The sequence below is a fragment of the Oryctolagus cuniculus genome, chromosome X (assembly GCF_051225735.1).
Source record: "Oryctolagus cuniculus isolate XC-2025 breed Fujian yellow rabbit chromosome X, ASM5122573v1, whole genome shotgun sequence".
Taxonomy (NCBI): domain Eukaryota; kingdom Metazoa; phylum Chordata; class Mammalia; order Lagomorpha; family Leporidae; genus Oryctolagus; species Oryctolagus cuniculus.
Window position 1 is genome coordinate 82,938,485 of NC_142888.1, and position 20,384 is coordinate 82,958,868.

Consider the following 20,384-nt stretch of genomic DNA (forward strand, 5'->3'; position numbering starts at 1 on the left):
TGGAAGAAGCTCCTGGCTCCTGGCTTTGGATCAACCCAGCTCCAGCCATTGCAGCCATTTGGAGAGTAAACCAGTGGATGGAAGACAGCCCCCCCGCCCCGCCCCGCTGCCATGTAACTCTGCCTCTCAAATAAATAAATTTTTTTTAAAAATGAAATGAATGCTGTAACCTAATCATTTAAGAAAAAAGAAATATTGCTAAGCAAAACAGTACCAAAAACAACAGGAAAAAGGAAATAAAAACTAATTTTAAAATGTATTTATATATGTCAAAAGAAGATCTAAGAGAATATGCAAAAAATAAAGTGGTATAATTGTGGGCAGGACTGTGTGGATGGAAGGGAGAGAAGGGAAGAACATTTTTCACAGCGTGGCTTCTTGTACCTTAGATTTTAAACTAAATGAACTTCATAAGGAAAGAATCAATTACTAAAGCAAGATGATTGATATTATGTTCTTTCTTAAAACTTCCACTGGCTTCCTACAGCTAGTGAAATCAAGGTGAAACCCTTGACAAAACCCTCCATATGTGACCCCTGACTGTCTCTCAGGCCCAATATCATGCACCCTCCTCTCACACAGCACTGTTGCATATACCATTTTTCTCTGTCTAAAATGGCTCACTTCTCCCACCCTACACTTGCCTTGTAAACTCCTACTCATCCTTTAGACACCTGCTTAAATGGCACTTCCTCAGAGAACTCTCCCTAACCCCCAGAGTAGGTCAGCTTCTTTGGTTGTCAGTTCTCATAAAATAATGTTCCTTTGCTTTTGAGTACTCATCTCAATCATAACTATACTTTCATATGATTACTGGATCCACACCTGCTCCCTCCACTAGCTTATATATCCTGAGAGAAGGGGTGGTGTTTGATTTTTGCTCTTTGGTGCACTCAAGTGGCCATTGCAAGCCTGGCAGAAAAAAAGGCACTCGAAAATAGAAGCTATGGGGCTGGTGCTGTGGCACACTGGGTTAAAAACCCGGCCTGCAGCACCAGCATCCCACATGGGCACTGGTTCAAGTCCTGGCTGCTATACTTCCAATCCATCACCTACTAATGTACCTGGAAAGCAGCTGAAATTGCCCCAAGTGCTCAGGCCCCTGCATCCATGTGGGAGACCCAGAAGAAGCTCCTGGCTCCTGGCTTTAGCCCTGCCCAGTTTCAGCTGTTGCGGCCATTTGGGGAGTGAACTAGAGGATGGAAGACCTCTCTCTTTGTCTCTCCCTTTGTCTGTAATAACAAAGATGCAAGGGGCAGAAATGATTCCCAGATTGTAGCTGGGATGCCACTTGGTGGAGCCATAGGAAAAGCAGCAGCGTTGATGGGGAAAATCAGGAGTTCTGTACAGACAGGTTGAGACTGAAATGTGCATAGGACATTCAGATGGAGATGGTGAGTAACCTCAATGATGGTGACTCTCAGAAGTCAGGGCTGCTGATAGTGATGCAGTGGCCATCACTATACAGACTAAGTTAAAATGTAAAAGCACGTGAGATCATGCAGAGTATTAAAGTGAGAGGTGGACCTAGAACAGACCTCTGGGGAAATCAACATCTCAGAGCACTTTGGAAAAAAGCACTTGAGAAGGAGTCGTGAGAAGGCCTGGTCAGTGAGGTAGGCAAGCCAGGAGGGAGGGACTTTGGAAGGCTTGAAAGCCTAAAGAGGCTTGGGGCCAGCACTGTGGTATAGTGGGTAAAGCTACCGCCTGCAGCGCCTGCATCCCATATGGGCGCCGGTTCGAGTTCTGGCTGTTCCTCTTCCGATCTCGCTCTCTGCTGTGGCCTGGGAAAGCAGTAGAAGATGGCCCAAGTCCTTGGGACCCTGCACCTGCATGGGAGACCTGGAAGAAGCTCCTGGCTCCTGGCTTCGGATCGGCGCAGCTCCAGCTGTTGTGGCCAATTGGGCAGTGAACCAGTGAATGGAAAACCTCTCTCTCTCTCTCTCTCTTTCTCTGCCTCTCTTTCTCTCTGTGTGTAACTCTGACTTTCAAATAAATAAATAAATCTAAAAAAAAAAAAAAAAGAAAGACTAAAGAGGCATGAACAACAGTTCCAGGAGGACAGAGGCTGAGAGATGGTGGCAGATGTGGTCAGATGCACGTTGCTGACAAGCTTCACAGGTACTGTTTCTGTGAAGAGCCTGAATTCTCATTCTCTCTCTCTCTCTCTCTCTCTCTCTCTCTCTCTCTGTGTGTGTGTGTGTGTGTGTGTGTTTCTGTGTGTGTCTGGGTGGGCGGGGGGGGAAGGCAGATAGCGACGTTCTGACGAATGAATTGGGCAGACAGTTTCATGAAGTGCAGACCTGAGTGCCTCCCCTCCCCAAATTCTGTACTGTTCATGCAGTGACTTCAGGGGCTAAATACACATTTTGTCTTTTTTAAGAGTTATATATTAAAGTGGACTAAAATAGATAAACAGTAAACCAAAGACACGATTTAATGAATATTTTAAGTTTCTCTCAAAAAGCAATAAAGTTCAGCAAAGAAAATCAATAGGGTTAAGGCTAGAGATCATATACGTAATGACACACATGGGTCTAAGGATAAGGCAAAAATTGTCATAACCAAAGAACAAATAATGTTTTGACTATTCTTTTAAGGTGCTGAACCATGAAAGGAAGAGGAAAGACAGAGCAGAGTGGGGTTGGAAGAAAGTCTTTTCAGAATGGGAACGACTGGGTCATTTTCATGGGCTGAAAAGCCAATGGTGAAGAAAGGCATGAAAATCCAGGTAAACAATTGACGGACTGATAGAATGCGATTCCGGAGCAGGTGGGAGTGCTAGCAGGTACTCAGACAGGGCTCCACTTCTGTGTCGATAGTCACAGGTATGATTACTCAAGCAAGGTTTGCCTTGAGCGCACAGTGTCTCCGTCTGTGGTGTGGGGTGGGTGGGTGGTGCTGAGTGGGAATCCTGCTCCTCACTTCCTTCTGGATGCGAGGGAGAATCGGAAGAATGGATGTGACTAGAGAAGCTTGTAGAAGCGGAGAGAAGTACTGAGGGATTTCCCGCCTGAAGACCTCTATTTTCGCAATCCTTCATGGGGAGAGGGTAATCTCGTGAGAGCAGAGGAGACAAGATGTTCGGACAGAGTGAACAGGACGTTTTAGGAGGGTGGGGAAGCCTTAGCACAGGACTTCCGAGGGCAATGTGCAGAGGAGCTGATCAAAGGTCAAATAATTGCACAACAGTACTGAGAGCATAATTATAATGAAGACTGTGAACTTCTGGTAGCCCTACACAGAATGACTGGAGAGACTTTCTTCAGTAGGCCAAGACTCAGAAAGACTGGACATGGGTTCTGCTTGGAAGGGACAATGGGTTGAGACATTGTTAGGAGCTGATGAGAAGAAAGTTCTAAAAAGTGACCAGGGTGGTCCAAACTGGCAAGAGAGGAAGCTGAATGGAGTGCAGATTTGAGTCAAAGAAAGTAACATCACAGCATATGGTCTCAGAGAGAGGAATCTGGGGGGACCATAAGGTCCAGGTGGGTGAACAGAAGGAGGTGTTGAAGTCACCCTAATTAAAAAGCCCAAGTTCTGGCAGTGTGGCATAGCAGGTTAAGCTGCAAGCCTGCAATGCCAGCGTCCCATATGGGCTCCAGTTCAAGTCCTGGCTGCTCCGCTTCCTATCCAGCTCCCTGCTAATGCACCTGGGAAAGCAGTGGAAGATGGCCCACGTGCTTGGGCCCCCGCACCCACGAGGGAGACCCAGATGGAATTCCAGAATCATGGTTTTAGCCTGGCCCATCCCGGACTGTTATGGCCATCTGGGGAGTGAACCAGCAGGTGGAAGATTCTCATTCATTCCCATTCATTCATTCTTTCTCTCTCTTTCTCTTTCTCTGTCTCTCTCTCCACTCTGCCTTCCAAATAAATAATAAATAGATCTTTTAAAAAGAAGTCCAAAGCCTGAGAGACTGGAGGTGGGTGAGTAATCCTCACTCGTCTCAGGATGCAGACTGAACTTGCACTGGAATCATTGAGGCTCTTGGGCCAAAGGCTCCCAGGATTGTGTGGGAAGTGATCAAGAGGTTTGGTGACCGTGGTGATAAGAAAGAAGCAGAGGGAATGGCGAGGAGAAAAGCATTTTCACATAGGGTGGAGATGAAATTCTGCTTTGGAAGAGACAGTGGGGAGCTTGGGCATGTGGGCATGGCAGCAAGAGCAGCCTGCAGCAGCGGAAGCCTTGGGCAAGATAAGCAAAGCTGTTCTTTTCTGGAAAGAGCTGCTGGTGGAGGCAGGAGTGGCTTATAAGAAATCTGGCTTGTTGTTTAGCTTGATTCCATCATTACATATAGTACATATATAGTGTACATGGTATACACATAGTATCACTTTCTGCCCTATACATACATACAATTACAATTTGTGGGTATTCAATTTAAAGTGTAAAAAAAAGAGACTGTAACAATAAAAACAATAACAAAAATAACAAAAGAAATGCAGTTCCAGAGGGTCAAAGGCAAAGAGCTGGGGTGAAAGGAAACTGGAGAAGAAAAGAGCAGTGTGGACAGGAGAGTTATCGCGGACTATGATATCTCAGGACTGCAGGGATGAGGGAGAGGCAGGATTCCCACTCAGCACCACCCACCCACCCCGATCCACAGGAGAAGCACTGTGTGCTCAAGCCAAACCTTGCCTGTCAGGAAAACAGGAGCTGTCTAGGAGAGCTGTCTTGTCTTGGGTGAGAACTCCTAAGCCATTCATTTCTATAGTCTTCTAAAGATCGGAAGCCCCAAACTCTTGGCTTCCTCGGTTTACACATGGATAATTTTCCCACTTCTCACTCTAGATCCACTCCCTCTTCTCAAGGCTTAAGCCGAAAGCTCAGGACCAAAGGTGAAGCCGGCCTTGGGAAGAAATCCAGGTTTTTCTCTCAATGCTCCTCATTCCCCCTAAGCGAACAGCAGATGGTAGCAAAGAGCCAAAGATGGAGAAAAGCCCTCAAAACAGTTCATGGCTCATCAGCTAGGCAGTGGTGGGCCATTCAAGTTGTGCAGGCAGTGGAGGCTCTCTCTCCAGACCTGGAGTCACAGGCCCAGAGCTAGGGTGTCTGCGGGTTAGTACCAAGAACTGAGCATAGCATCTCTCTGTACAGTGCTGTTTCTCACCTCATCAGTTAGGGAAGAGGGCCAATAGCAGGAGCTGCTCTAAGAAGATGTGATCATCTTCCCAGCAATGGGCAGAAGGGAAGGTGAACTAGGCTGCCTAAATCACGTGCGCCCTCTGCAGCACGTGCCACACTGCGATGCAACTGTCTTTCTTTCTCAACAGACAGGGACTCCGTGCGGAAGAACTGTGTCTTTCTGGTTCATCTCTGATTCCAGATTACAAAGAATGCTTGGCACAACAGCAGGTGTTCAACCAATATGTTCGTGTGTGTCGAGGGAAGGGCTGAATTGGGGCAGGAGGTGAGGCAGACGCTCATCCCGATGCTGATGGGAGACAGACAGCTGTCCTTCATGGGAACGAGGTGTATGAGAAAGAACACTGGTTTGGGCAGGGATCTAGGCCAGGCTTTGGTTCCCAGCACTATTACTTATGACTAGCGGCAAGGTACTTAAGTTTCCCAACCTCGGTTTTCTCCCCTGTAGGTGGATTCTTCAACAGGCTATTTGCGATGAGAACACACACCACCCATGCCTAGCACAGTATCTCACACACAGCAAACAATACAAAGTAGGACCGACACGAACCATAGTTATTACTCCAGTTGCTACTATGATAGCCCCTTCTCCAAAGCAGGCACGATAGGAGAAGGGAAAGAATCATTCTGAGTGTGAAATAAATTAGAATTAAGACTCAGAACCCCTACTTCCTTAGCTCTGTTCCCCCAAACAGCACAGCAATACATCCAGTGGGAGGCTTCAGCAGAATCAGTCTTAAGGGTGTGGCTTTCCAGATTGTTCTTTTGCAGGGAGGAGGGATGACTGTTTGGTATTTTCCACGTCAAACCAGTCTAACCAAGCTACCTGGCAGCTTTTGATGGTGACCTCAGAGTACAAATAGGTTTAAACACCAGCCATGCAGATTTGGCCAGAAGTTCCACCACATGGCTGAGAAGCCAAGGAAAATGGGTGGTAGGGGCCTGGGCCCCTTGTGTAGCTGCCTGCTTGGGTCTGCCCAGAAAAAGCATGTCTCTGACACTTCCACATTATTAGGAGGCTGTTGGCTGGGCCACCGCGAGCAGCCCCGAGAAATGGTCCAAGTCTCCTGGATATTGGTACTCAGAACTTCTCTTAAAGCACAGCAGAGGCCGCCAAGTATCTGCACAGGGTAGAAGCAGCAGCCTACTTAGGAGAAGGCAGGGCACAGGAGGCAAGACTCTCGGGTGTAAGCAGACTTCACAGACAGCATCCCTGCCCATCCTCCAGCATGTTCCCAGGCGGCCGGTCATCTCACACCAGAAAGCCGTTAGGATTTGCCAGCATGGCTGAGCTAGAGGATGCAAGCAGGAGCCAAGAGACGGCAGAGCCCAGCACAAGTTCCAGACCATTCACCGGGGGGCTCAAAAACTCATGTAGTCCCATGCCATTTATACTAGGACAGAAATGATACCCTTGCTGTCTGGGGGACGCTGGACAGGGTGGGTCTCCAAGAACAGTGTCAGCAACCAAGACAGAGAGGCCTCAGGAAAGGAAGGACTCTGAGAAGGGGTCACGTTCACACAAGCCCAGCAGCCTTATTAGGCAGTGCCCTTTCCTTTTGCCTACAACGCAGGAGAGGGAGGGGATAATTTAAGAGTCACTGTGAGGATCCGAATACATCAGCTTCCTTTCCAGACTGTCTCTACTGGTTGGTGGTCTCTCCCTCTTGACCAAAGGAAGGCTTTCAATCATTATTTGACATGAGGGATGCTGCTGTTTCACCTCCCTCTTCCATTCCATAATTCTGCATTCCCTGGACTTCTTAGCCTTCTCAATATCTCCTTTAGCTCTCAGAGCGTGGATACAATGAGCAAGAGCACAGGATCCTTCTCTTGAGGGGCCCGAGTGATTCATTTGCTCCTTCAACCCTACACTGCACACAATGGCAGGGGAAAGGCACAAGGGAGTGACAGGCATGTAGGGGGTGCTCCATGCAAACTCAAGGCCACCCGCAGGAGCCCAAAGCCTAGTCCCCACACAGGTGGAGGCAGCACCATGCTCACTCACAAAGGCTAATTCTGAAAAGCCCTCTGATTCTTTGCAGACGTCATCCAAGCCCCTTTTCTCACGGCCCAGTGTTTCGCATCAAGCACACTGAAGAAACCCAGCCAAGCCACAGCTCAGGATCACGGTAGGCACCCAAAAAGCTGTGCCTCCCAACCAGAAGGGAGCGGTGAGGTGTGGGGAGGCACCGAGATGAGGTTTGCTGGTCTTACCTCCTTTCCAAAGCAGGTAGATGGGTACCACGTAGAGCATAACATGCTGAATGTAGTAGATCTCCAGTTCAAAGGGGAGCTGTGAGGGAGAGGAGGGAGAGAGGTGTTTCAGAGCAGGAGTCTGAACTTGGTCTTCAGGACCTACATTTTAGCAACCCCCCAACATTTCACCAATTGCCCTCTATTCACTATGAGAGGGAACAGAATAAAATGAATACACTTCTGACCTAGATGGGTCACTTCCAGGGTGTATTTTGTAGAGATGATACTTGCAAAACACTCTGCTAAGAAAGTTTGGTTACGGGCCCACGTTGTGATGCAGAGGGTTAAGCTGCTGCTTGTGAGGCCAGCATCCCACATGGGAACACCAGTTTGAATCTGATCCGCTTCTGATCCAGGTCCCTGCTGATGAGCCTAGGAAAGCGGCAGAAGATGGCCCAGGTGCTTGGGACCCTGCTACCCACATAGGAGACCCAGAAGGAGTTCCTGGCTCCTGGCTTTGGCCTACCGTGGTTATTGAGGTCATTTGGTGAGAGTAAACCTGCTGATCTTTCTCTCTCTCTCTCTCTCTCTCTCTCACTCTGCCCCTCTCTCCTCCTCTCTCCCTCTTTGTTATTCTTTCAAATACATTTATAAAAATATTTAAAACCAAAGAGAATTTGGTTAACATTTTTTAAAATGTTGCTTACAACACATTTTCTTGGAGATTCACCTTGTGTTCTATCGGTATATTAAGTAAGGGCTTGAGTCATCCCCACAGAAAAGAAATCTACTTGGCATTGTTTATCCAGTCTTCCCAAATTTGTTTAGTGAGTGATGACATTTTAAAAAGTGATTTCTTTTCCTTTGTTTTCTTTTCCTTTCTTTCCTTCCTTCCTTCTTCCCTCCTGCTCTTTCTTTTCTTTTTCTAAGAGAGAGTGTCAGACATACACACACACACACACACACACACACACACAGATCTTACATCCACTGGTTCACTCCCTAAATGCTCACAACAGCCAGGATGAGGCCAGGCCAAAGCCAGCAGCTTAAAAATGCAACCAGGTCTCCCACGCAGGTGGTAGGAGCCCAAGCACTTGAGTCATCATCCACTGCCTCCCAAATGCATTCGCAGGAAGCTGGATCTGAGGTACAAAGTAGTTGAGACTCAAACTGGCTCTTGGATATGGGATGTGGGCATCTCAAGCAGTGGTTCAACCCATTGTGCCACAATGCCTGCCCTGAGTGAAATGTTCTGCAGAATATACTTGAAGAAACACAAGTTTATGGTACTTTATGCTCCTTGCAAGTAGATGGTGGACTATTTAAAAGTTTACTGCTCATTTGAAATGAAATTCGTATGGAGTAGAATTTATTGTCCCCATTTCCCAGCTGGAAAAAAAAACCTGATTGCTCAGTCTGGTAGGCTCTAGATCTAAGAACTGAGTTTATCCATTGGAAATCTGGGAGTCAGTCCAGCGCTGACCCTAACTTTGAGTGAAGACCAAACAATTAGGTCAATTCTAGCACAGCTTGTCCCAAACTCCCTACATCCAGTATGCCTACCCACTCACTCCTGTTTATGTCTCTCTCAAAATGGAAGCTCTGGATTACCAAAGAGGAACACGGTTTTAATCTGGCCATGGGGACCCTGCTGTGAAGGTTAGCAGTGCGCAGAAAATCAAAATAGCTGGGTAGTTAACTCACCCCTGGGGAAAAAAGAACTTTAGCAGATGGCAAGAGGCCTAGCCTTTGCTTATACAATCTCTCTCAATCTCTCTCCCTCTCTCTCTCTCCCTCCACCCCCCCCCCATGCACACGCACACTCACCAAGGGAAACCCAGAGAGACAAGGATACCCAGGGGAAGGGTCAGCTGCTCACTGTTCCCTGCAGGGCAAACACAAAGCCAAGACTGTGCTAATGAGAACAGGCAGTCACAGGCTCCCCAGGCCCCAGAGCCCAAGTGTGCCTGATGCCAAGGGTTGAAGTGAAAAGGCAGCAGAGCACTGAGAATAGGAGCTAGGACAACCCTGCACACAGACACAGACCCTGGTTCTTTTTCTTGTAAAGATTTATTCATTTATTTGAAAGGCAGAGTTAGAGAGAGAAGGAGAGACAAAGAGAGAGATCTTTCACCTGCTGGTTCACTCCCCCAGATGGCCTGAGCTGTGCCGATCCAAAGCCAGGAGCCAGGAGCTTCTTCTGGGTCTCCCACATGGGTGCAGGGAGCCAAGGACTTGAGCCATCCTCCAGCCGGGACTTGAAGCGGTGCCCATATTGGATGCTGGCATCACAGGTGGCGGTTTTACCGGTTACGCAACAGTGGCAGCCCCAGAACCTGGTTCTTAAAAACAAAAATTTGGGGCTGGTGCTGTGGCTTAGCAGGTAAAGCTTCCGCCCATGGTGCTGGCATCCCCTGTGGGCACCAGTTCGAGTCCCGGCTCTCTGCTATGGCCTAGGAAAGCAGTGAAGGATGGCCCAAGTCCTTGGGCCCCTGCACCCACGTGGAAGACCTGGAGGAAGCTCCTGGCTCCTGGATTCGGATCGGCACAGCTCCGGAAGTTGTGGCCATCTGGTGAGTGAACCAGTAGATGGAGGATCTCTCTCTCTGCCTCTCTGCAACTCTTTCAAGTAAACAAATAAAACCTTTTAAAAAATTAAAAACAAAAATCTGAGGCCAGCATGGCACAAGCCTCCGACTGTGACACTGGCATCCCATATGGGTGCTGGTTCAAGATCCAGCTGCTCCACTTCTGATCCAGCTCCCTGCTAATGCGCCTGGGAAAGCAGCGGAAGATGGCTAAAGTCCTTGGCTCCCTGCACCCATGTGGGAGACCCAGAAGAAGCTCCTGGCTTCTGGCTTTGGCCTGGCCAAACCCTGGCTGTTGTAGCCATTTGGGGAGTGAACCAGTGGATGGAAGACTTATCTCTCTCCTCTCCCCCCACCCCACATCTTTCAAATTAAAAAAGGAAAATTTCCTAGGGACTCAGATGATGCTAAACTATTACTTTATGCTAAGAGAAATGTAAAACCCAGAGAAGGATATGAGGTTCCAAACATCTCTGCAGCCCATGGTGGAACAGTCGGAAAAGGTCATGGGATCTGACACAAGGAACCACCAGCACAAAGGGGCTATGGAGGTCTAGGAGGCCCATACTAGCCTTACAGTACTAAGGTCTGGGGTCACTCTGCTCTCTTCAATTTGGGTACTGTTCTAGGTCTTTCAAATCTTTTCACATTCATGATCTACTCTGTTTCTCAAAAGCCCTATGAAGCAGGCAGGGAAAGCACCATCCTCATGTGAGTGATGAGGAAACTGGGGTACAAAAGGCTTAACTGAAGTCACTGAGGGAATCTGGAAAATAAGCAAGGGAGGTGAAGTTCCAGGAAGGCTCAGTTCCCTGGCTGTAACCACATCCTTCAGGACCCTAAGAGACTTGACTTCTCCCTAAAATGGGCCAGGAAGCCAGGGCTGCTGTCCCACAGCAGGGAACAAGGAATTGGGCCAAGGGGATGAAGGGACTGGAGCCAGCTGTGTACCCAAGCAGCACCTCTGCCAACATCCCAGCCCCCAGGTGCTGACTACCCACCTGGACTCACAATGCCCACCAGCCTCTGCCTCCACTGCATCCCCCCAGAAGGCCAAGTCTCCAGCTCCACAACCAAGGAGGCAAGTAAGCGCTCTGGTTGCAAGCAAGGACTCGGAGTCTGTCAGATCTGTCCTCTACATTTGACTTGGCTGCTTAACCAGCCCTGTGGCCTAGAGTAAGTCACTAAACCTCTTCCCTCCATTTTGGCAAAGAGAAAATATGTGAAAATATGTTGTTACATAACAAACACTCACAGCATACTTCTAACGTGCCAGGAAGTACTCTAAGCATTTTGTAAACGATTAATTCAAACCATTCCTCCCAAGAAATGTACCGTTTTGATTAGCTCTATTTTAGAGATAAGAAATGGAGGCACAGAGAGGTTAGATGACCTGTGGGATCCGCAACCCATTCCGTGACACAGCCAGGATTCATATCCAAGCACCCTGGAGTCGCGGTTTAGTGTAGCAATTAAGATGCCCACGTCTCACTGCAGAGTACCTGCATTCAGTTCCCAGCTCTGGCTCCTGACTCCAGCTTCCTGCCAATGCAAGTGCAGCCCCTGGGAAGCAGTGGGAATGGCTTAAGCGCTTGGGTTCCTGCCATTAGTGTGGGAGAACTGGATTGTGTTCTCAGGTCTTGGTTTTGGCCCCAGTCTAGCCCTGGCTATTTGTGGGCATTTGGGGAGAGAACCAGTAAATGGGAGATAGCTAGTACATGTGTTCTTGCTCTCCCTCTAGTAATTAAATGCATAAATAATTTTAATCCAGATAATGTTATATCAAAAGTTAAGAAAGAGAGAGAAGGAATATCATGATACTCTTAAAATTCTATATATGAACTACATTGAATCTGTTTTCTTTGTATTGATATCACATTAACATGAAAAAAGTCTAACAAACAAAAAAAGTAAAAATATCCAAGCAGTCTGGTTGTAGAATTTTTAGCCTTAGCCAGTATATAGCCATCCATCATTATTCATACAAGACTGGTTTCAGGAGCCCCTGCAGATCCTCAAGTCCCTTGTATAAAATAGCACTGTATTTGCATATATAACCCAAGCATATCCTCTCCTATACTTTAAATCATTACTTATAATACCCTATATAACATAAGTGCTACACAAATAGTTGTTAGACTGTATTATTTAGGGAATAATGACAAAGAAGGAAGTCTGTACATCTTCAGTACAAGATGCATATTTCTCAAATGTTTTTTTCAACTGCAATGCATCTCCAGATATTGACAGATCCCCTGGATACAGACGGTCAACTCTATTCTACTACCCCCTGCAATCTTCTCCACCACAAAAGCCCAACACACAGGAAATGCTCAATGGGAAGGAGCCACTGTAAGTATTAATAAGAACAGTAACAGTGGTATCAGTAGCAGGAGCAACAATAGGACTAGCACATGTCCTCGCTTGTCCCTCCACAGAGTGACTCGGCTCAGCTCCACTCTGAACGACCTTCAGCTTCACAGCCTGCTCTTCACACTGTCACCCCAGTCCCACATGACACAATGGCCCAGCTTGCTCTGCCATACAGATTTCCCAGCTTGTAAGCCCCTTGTCTCTGACCCAACACCCCTTGGTAGCCACCTGGGCCATGGACCTCAGTTGGAGTAATGAAGAGACTGCCCCCAACCAGAGTTCCCTTGCTCTGAGTGTGAGCTCAACCCTATCCCAGGAGTTTCCTACCTTGGGAGGGCTTTAAAGAGTGTAAAACTATGTGCAGGTGCTATCAGGTAACCAGGGCCAGGGAGAGGAAACAGGAAATGGGCCAAGGAAGATGTGTGGGAAAAGAGGGAGAGGAAGGGAAGAAACAGGTAAAAGAGGAGGCAAAGAAACACATGAGGGTACTTCAAATAATTCATGGAAAAATGGATAAAAGATATGTTTGTTTGCATGTAAAAAATGTTTAGTCCATGCATCATTTTCTTTCTTTCTTTCCTTCCTTCCTTCCTTCCTTCCTTCCTTCCTTCCTTCCTTCCTTCCTTCCTTCCTTCCTTTCTTTCTTTCTTTCTTTCTTTCTTTTTGACAGGCAGAGTGGACAGTGAGAGAGAGAGACAGAGAGAAAGGTCTTCCTTTGCCGTTGGTTAACCCTCCAATTGCCACTGCGGCTGGCGCGCTGCGGCCAGCACACCACGTTGATCCGAAGCCAGGAGCCAGGCACTTCCTCCTGGTCTCCCATGGGGTGCAGGGCCCAAGGATTTGGGCCATCCTCCACTGCACTCCCAGGCCACAGCAGAGAGATGGACGGGAAGAGGGGCAACCTGGACAGAATCTGGCGCCCCAACCGGGACTAGAACCCGGTGTGTGGGCGCCTCAGGTGGAGGATTAGCCTAGTGAGCCACAGTGCCGGCCTCCATGCATCATTTTCATAACACACACTTTCCATGAAGTTTTTGAAGACACTTTGAATGCATGGATTACAAACTTTTTGCACCAAAATAAACTTCTCTTTTAATTCCTTTTTTTTTTTTTTTTGACAGGCAGAGTGGACAGTGAGAGAGAGTGACAGAGAGAAAGGTCTTCCTTTGCCGTTGGTTCACCCTCCAATGGCCGCCGCGGCCAGCGCGGTGCACCGCGCTGATCCGATGGCAGGAGCCAGGTGCTTCTCCTGGTCTCCCATGGGGTGCAGGGCCCAAGCACTTGGGCCATCCTCCACTGCACTCCCGGGCCATAGCAGAAAACTGGCCTGGAAGAGGGGCAACTGGGAAAGAATCCGGCGCCCCGACAGGGACTAGAACCCGGTGTGCCGGCACCTCAAGGCGGAGGATTAGCCTATTGAGCCACGGTGCAGGCCTTAATTCCATTTCCAAGAACCTTTGATGTGCCCTCATATTAATGAAAAGAAGGGAACTGAATAGCAGCTGCCATTTAAAGCAAATAACATTTTTTTTGACAGGCAGAGTGGACAGTGAGAGAGAGAGAGACAAAGAGAAAGGTCTTCCTTTTACCGTTGGTTCACCCCCCAATGGCCACTGCGGCCGGTGCACCACTGATCCAAATCCAGGAGCCAGGTGCTTATCCTGGTCTCCCATGGGGTGCAGGGCTCAAGCACTTGGGCCATCCTCCACTGTACTCCCGAGCCACAGCAGAGAGCTGGACTGGAAGAGGAGCGACCGGGACCGAATCTGGCGCCCCCTCAGGGACTATAATCTGGTGTGCCGGCGCCACAAGGCGGAGGATTAGCCTAGTGAGCTGCGGCACTGGCCCAAATAACATTTATTAAGTACTTATTTTATACTCCTGAACCGTTAAATACTTTTTCACATGCGAGCTCATTTAATTATTAAAACTGCCCTGTGAATTGGGGGATAAGATCATCCTCATTTGACAGATCAAAACAAACAAAAAATAAACCTAAAGCAGAGAGGTTAGGTAATATCCAGAGCAGCAGCTCCAGGCACGGGGATGAGGGCAAAGGGCATTTAGCAATGAGGAAGAAAAGAGGTGGTTCCTCTACTGAGTCTGGGCTGCGTTCCAGGAACTTGCTCACCAAGCCTCCCTGACCCTCTTTTCCCTATTTTACAAACAATATCGTTGAAATGCCATCGTTTCCCCTGCAGAAGCTGCACTGGCTTAATTGAGTTCTACCTTACAGAACTCAAACCTGGGCCTCCACCGTCACATACACAGCCTGGTTCTTTCTCTGCTGTTAGAATCCTGAGGCTACTGGCAAAAAGGCCCACATGGATGCAACTGAAAGTCAAAAGAAAGGAAAATGTTTTATGCTACACAGGTCATTAACTTTCTTTTCACATTCAAGTCAACATCCTTTTTAGAATCAGAAGAGCAGAGTGACAAAATGCTTCAGGCCTCTGGAGTTTGATTGTCTGAAACATTAAGTGCACAGACTGCCTGTGGTGGGATTCCCAACTTCCTTCCTCCCAGGGCACAACCCTGACAACCCTGTAGCAACATACTCTGCCATGGAGACCGCGGATCACACCGTGCCCTACATCCCTGTATACTTCCATCACTGTAAGAAATCCAAGATCCCTGGGTCACCTTCCAGCACCTGAGCTCTAATCCCTGCATGGCTCTGTACATCCCCTAATCTATGCCATCACCTACCCCTGCCCAGTTCAATTAAATCCATTCCCTGCAATCCGCTGACCATTGCTAGCAAAATCCCTTATGTCCCCAAACGCGTCTGAGCAGTCACCAGACCTTCCTGCTTTAACACCCACTTGGCCCTCTCTGATGTGCAGATATGGGGGGTATATGGAAGGAGGGGGTGTACTGGTCCTTTCTTTTGGCGTCCCAACCCTGTCACGGCTACTCTCAACTTCCTCCTTGGTGCTCAGAGTCCTGGAGAGAGCAGGAGAACAAAGTTGTAGTTGTCAAGTGGCTGGCAAAACATGTGGAGTCCATGAAGGATATTTTTTGCTCCAGTGGTACAGCTAGTAGGCAATATCATTCCTGGTAATAAAAGATGGGAGCAACCCAGACTTTCCTGTCGTGTTCAGACAAGCCCATAGAATCTTACTGCGTGGCAACTTCAGGCCTGTCAGCCACTCCATTTTGTGCACGGTCACACTTAGCTGTTGGCTTCAACCAAGAGGAAAATGCAATTTCCTAGCTCCTCTTCTTCCACCTCTCATGGACTGAGGAGCTGCTGCCTGTCCTGCTGGGAAATCACATAGTGCCAGTCTCAAGCACTGTTCCTGGAAACAAAAGTCATTTCTGAAAAGGCAAGAAGAGAAGTTCTGGGCTTTGATCACCTGATAAGGAAGGGGAGGAGGATGGTGATTGTAGCTAAGATTTGAGTACTCTTAGGGGACATGTCATTTTCTGAGCTTTAATGAAGAGAATGAGAATGATGAAGAGAATGATGCTCCTAGTGGCTACTACAGACTCTTATGGGCTGAATTATGTCCTTCAAAATTCAAATATTGAAGTCCTAACCCCCAGAAAAATCAGAATGTGACTGATAGGTAACATGAGGTCATACAGGTAAACCCTAATCCAATATGACCAATGTCCTTATAGGAAAATAAGATTAGGACATAGCCAGAGGTATAAGACCACAGGAAAACACGCAAAGAAGATGGCCACTGACAAGTGTGACAGAGACAATCTCAGAAGAAACCACCTCTAATCTTACACTTCTGGCCTCCATAACTATGAGCAAATACATGGATGCTGGTGAAGCCCCTGCGTCTGTGATATCTGTCATGACAGCCCTAGGAAACTAATACAGTGACCAACCATATGCTATGAGCCAGGCCCTGGCCCAAATACTGGATAGCTATCAGCTCCTTCTATCTTCATTTCAATTTTATGAGGTAGTTCCTGTTATTTTTCCCCCATTTTAAGATCAAGAGACTGAGACACAAGGAGGTTTTTTGTTTTTGTTTTTGTTTTTGTTTGCATAATAGCAAAATAGGAAAAACGACCAAAGGCCCATTCCAAGGAGAACAGAGAAAGACCCTGTGGTGTATTTACAGAACAGAATGCTACACCACAGTGAAATTGTTACACTTGACAGGAAGAACTAATACTAACATAGCATTCCATAGAACAAACAAGTCCCTGAAGATGCCATACAACATCAAATCCTTTTCATAAGGGACAAAGTACAACTAAGTAATAGCTTCCTTAGAAATATGTGTCTATGAGAATAGAGCCAACGTACATAGATATATCCATGCATACAAGACAGAGAGAGGTAAAATCATTTATTAAAAAGAGCTAAAAGGGAGTGGCCATTTAGTGCAATGGTTAAGATGTTGCATGGGAAACCCACATGCCGTATCAGAGTACTTGGATTTGAGTCTCGGCTCTGCTCCCACTTCAGCTTCCTGCTAATGTGTCCCCTTGGAGGCAACAGAGGATGGCTCAAGTGGCTGGGTTTCTGCCAACCATGAGCTCTGGGCTCCTGGCTCTGGTTTTGTTGTGGGCATTTCTGGGGAGTGAACAAGTGGATCGAATTTCATTTTCTCTCTGGATGTCTCTTTTTTTTTCCTTTTCAAATAAAAATAAATAAATATTTAAAATAGAAAAGAAAATACAAATTGTTAAATAGAGCAAAAGAATAATAACCACAATTCAGGCTAAAGCTTCTGCCTGGGGAGGGAAGGAGGGAGAGAGCAGGACTGGGGGAAGCACATAGGCAGACCTAAGTTATTATCAATCTAGGTAGTTCTTTGGTGGGGTTCACAGTCGTTTGCAATAAAGAAACATATAAACATACATATAAATAAAATTAAAGCAGGTCAGGTAGGACCTGGTGGTGGAATATGATAAGTAAAAGGTGATAATTTGATTAGCCCAATTGTGTCTACTCAAGCACCATTTGAAAAGAAAGAAGAGTAGCAGTTCAATTAAATAACTTGTCCATGGTCTTAAGGCTTAGTAAAAGGAACCTGGCTCTAGAATACATAATCTTAACCGCTATGGTCTGTTTCACATCCCTGTTGGAAAAGACATAGGGTTTACCATTAAACCCGCAGGCTTTGCCCTACCTAGCTACCATGACACAGGCACTACCTAGCCATCAAGGTGGAGCCAGGGCCCTCTGAATTCACAAAATCCAGATTTACCAGTTCTTCAAATTGAGCTGCAGGTCGAATTCCATGTAGAAGAAGCCAAGAGCTTTTAAGTACACAAGAAGCTACTTCAGCACTACAGAAGTCCAGCCCTGAAATTATTTGACCTTTTTAACTCAAGGAGAGAAAGTAAATATTTGTACAGCTCTCTCCACAGAACTCAGAGGAAAGGCTAATGACAGACATGGTTCAAAAGGCCCACAGAGGATCCAGGGCAGCTGCAAGTTGAAAGACAATCAGCTTGGGTGTGGAGGCCAAAGGGTACCTGCAGACTGACTTACCCAGGGCTGCCCTTGGTGCTTAGGTGGTGGCCCAGGGCACTCGGTGAAGGCCTCTTTCACCATGAGCAGGACCGAGGTGTCCTTCTTCCCTGCTTTGAGTTACAGATTCTACACAATATCAGCTATGTAGAATGGGAAGTAGGTAAGGAAAGGTACTAAACTCCCAATTCTCCATGAGCCCAGGCAGCCTGTGGTACCCTTCACCCATATTTTATTTATTTTGAAAGTTAGAGTTACAGAGAGAGGGAGAGGAAGGAAGAGACACAGAGAGAGAGAGATCTTCCATCCCCTGGTTCACTCCCTAGATGGCCACAATGGCCAGTGTTGGGCCAGGACAAAGCCAGGAGCCAGGAACTTCATCCCAGTCAACCACATGGATGGCAGGGGCCCATGCACTTGGGCCATCTGCTGCTGCTTTTCCCAGGCCATTAGCAGGGAGCTGGATCAGAACTGGAGCAGCTCAGACATGAACCAGTTGCCCATTATGGGATGCTGGTGTGGCAGGTGGTGGCATTACCTGCTAAGCCATAATGCTGGCCCTTCTCCATGCATATTTTAAAGGACTTGAGCATGAGATGGTTTGATACTTACACTAGCACTAGAGTAAAGACAAGGACAAAAGCCTCTGAGATTTGGCTCTCCGCCCAGTCCAAACAGCTCAAGGGCACTCAGCTTGCCCCTTACCACACAACCAGCTAAGCAGCAGGGAGTCTGGTTAATCTTCTACTCCCAGGAGGCCAAAGCTTAAAGGCATCCAGTGGGCCAGGCAGTCATTTGAGATGCAGGGCTCCTTGACCTGGTACCTCCAAAATTTTCCCCTAGCAAGCCTCATGACCTCTGCTATAAACTGGATTCACAAATCCCTAAATCAAGGGAAAGCACATGTCACATATTCCTTGAGGCTACCAGAGATAGATGGTACTTGACCAGCTCCCAACATGAGTAGACTTTGCTTGCTTGTCTTTCTCCTTCTTTTTTTTCTTTTCTGTTTAACTCTTCCTTTTTCTATCTCTTCCCAGAATCCAAGCCTGCTCCTAGATTCTCCATCTGCATGGAAGGATAGGAAACTTAGACCTGCAGCAGTTCCTAACTAACCCAACACAGGGAAAATGTGCAAACTATTTTCATTATAGATATTTTAGAGAAAGAACCTTCTTCGGAATACTAGAATGGAGCCCAGAAATCTGCATTTTAATAAAGTTCCCAAAGAAAAGTCACATGCAGGGTTGTTCAACCCATACTTGGAGAAACACTATATTTGGGCAGGATCCAAATCTCTTAGGTGGTAGGTATGAAAAGCCCAGCCCCAGCAGGTTTTCACATAAAAATGGCAAGCAGCTCCCAGGAAGATATATTGTTAAAGATAATGATATAACTAGTGTTCAAAACAGCAAAAAGACAATGATAACAGTAATAATAATTAATAATGGCTAGCATATAGCACTACTCTGACAGGCAAATTGTCCTAACTAAGCACTTGTCCTAAGTACTTGATGAGTATTAACTAATTCCTACAACAATTCTATTAGGTAGGTTCTAGAATTCCCCCTTTTACACCTAAGGAGACTGAGACACAGTGAGGTTAAGTACCTGGCCCAAGGTTACTTACACAGCCAGGATGGAAACTAGGTGATCTGACTCCAGAGGACATGCTCTTAACCACTGATCTACATTACTTTGATGTGTACTGAATCCCTTTATGGTATAGAGGGAAACTCTAACTTGGAAAATTGATTTACAAATGACCAAATACATGATAGCTTGAACCCCTGCTAGTGAGATATTCTTTCTCCTCCACCCCCACCATGGGAGCCTAGACCTGGGATATTCTATTTTGCCATAGGAACTGATCAACCCTGTAATCTACCTACACAACCTTTCAGACATCAATTCATTAATTTATTCACTCCATAAATATGTATTATGTACCAACTATAATGAACAAGATACAAATGGCCACTGCCTTCATATACCTTATAGTCTTATTATTCATCTCACCCCAAATGATGACTTCTAGGGTTTAGAAGGGCTCAGAAATTAAAATATGATTTCAATCCATGTTTCAAGGGCTCAAAGCCACTACTATCAAGGTTTGGGTAAATGGGCTAAATGGGCTTTCTGATTTCTCAAAAGATTAGAGATGTAGTATGTACTCATCCACTTATTTAGAGACATTTCAGTAGAGGACTGACAACCAGTGAGAGAATCAAAATGTCCTCCTGTCTGTCCCTGAGAGTAAGGATACATCCATAAGAGTTAGAAAACAAGACCCAGACATTCATTTCTGGTAATAAAATATCTTATTTTTAAAGAGATTTTCCAGGGGCCAGCGCTGTGGTGTAGTAGGCTAAGCCTCCACCTGTGGCGCCTGCATCCCATACGGCTGCTAGTTTGTGTTCTGTCTGCTCCTCTTCTGATCCAGCTCTCTCCTATGGCCTGGCAAAGCAGTGAAGATGGCCCAAGTGCCTGAGCCCCTGCACCTGCATGGGAGACCCGGAAGAAGCTCTTGGCTCCTGGATCCTGGCTTCAGATTGGCCCAGCTCCAGCTGTTGCATCCATTTAGGGAGTGAACCAGCAGATGAAATTTCTCTCTCTCTCTCTCTCT

The 20,384-nt window shown here is 46.8% G+C and overlaps 1 protein-coding gene across 22 annotated transcripts in view; it reads right to left on the minus strand.

Moving 5' to 3' along the window:
- The window catches only part of TMEM164 (transmembrane protein 164), a 168,813-nt gene that overhangs the window by 32,485 nt on the left and 115,944 nt on the right, over positions 1–20,384 (minus strand). For all 22 annotated transcript variants that reach the window (XR_016227832.1, XR_016227830.1, XR_016227831.1 and 19 more), the window contains one exon: positions 7,367–7,445. Coding sequence is in view for 18 of the 22 variants with exons in the window: in XM_089324047.1 (XP_089180173.1) it covers positions 7,367–7,445 (79 nt within the window). In the remaining 4 variants the exon portion in view is untranslated. The remainder of the gene's footprint in view (positions 1–7,366; positions 7,446–20,384) is intronic.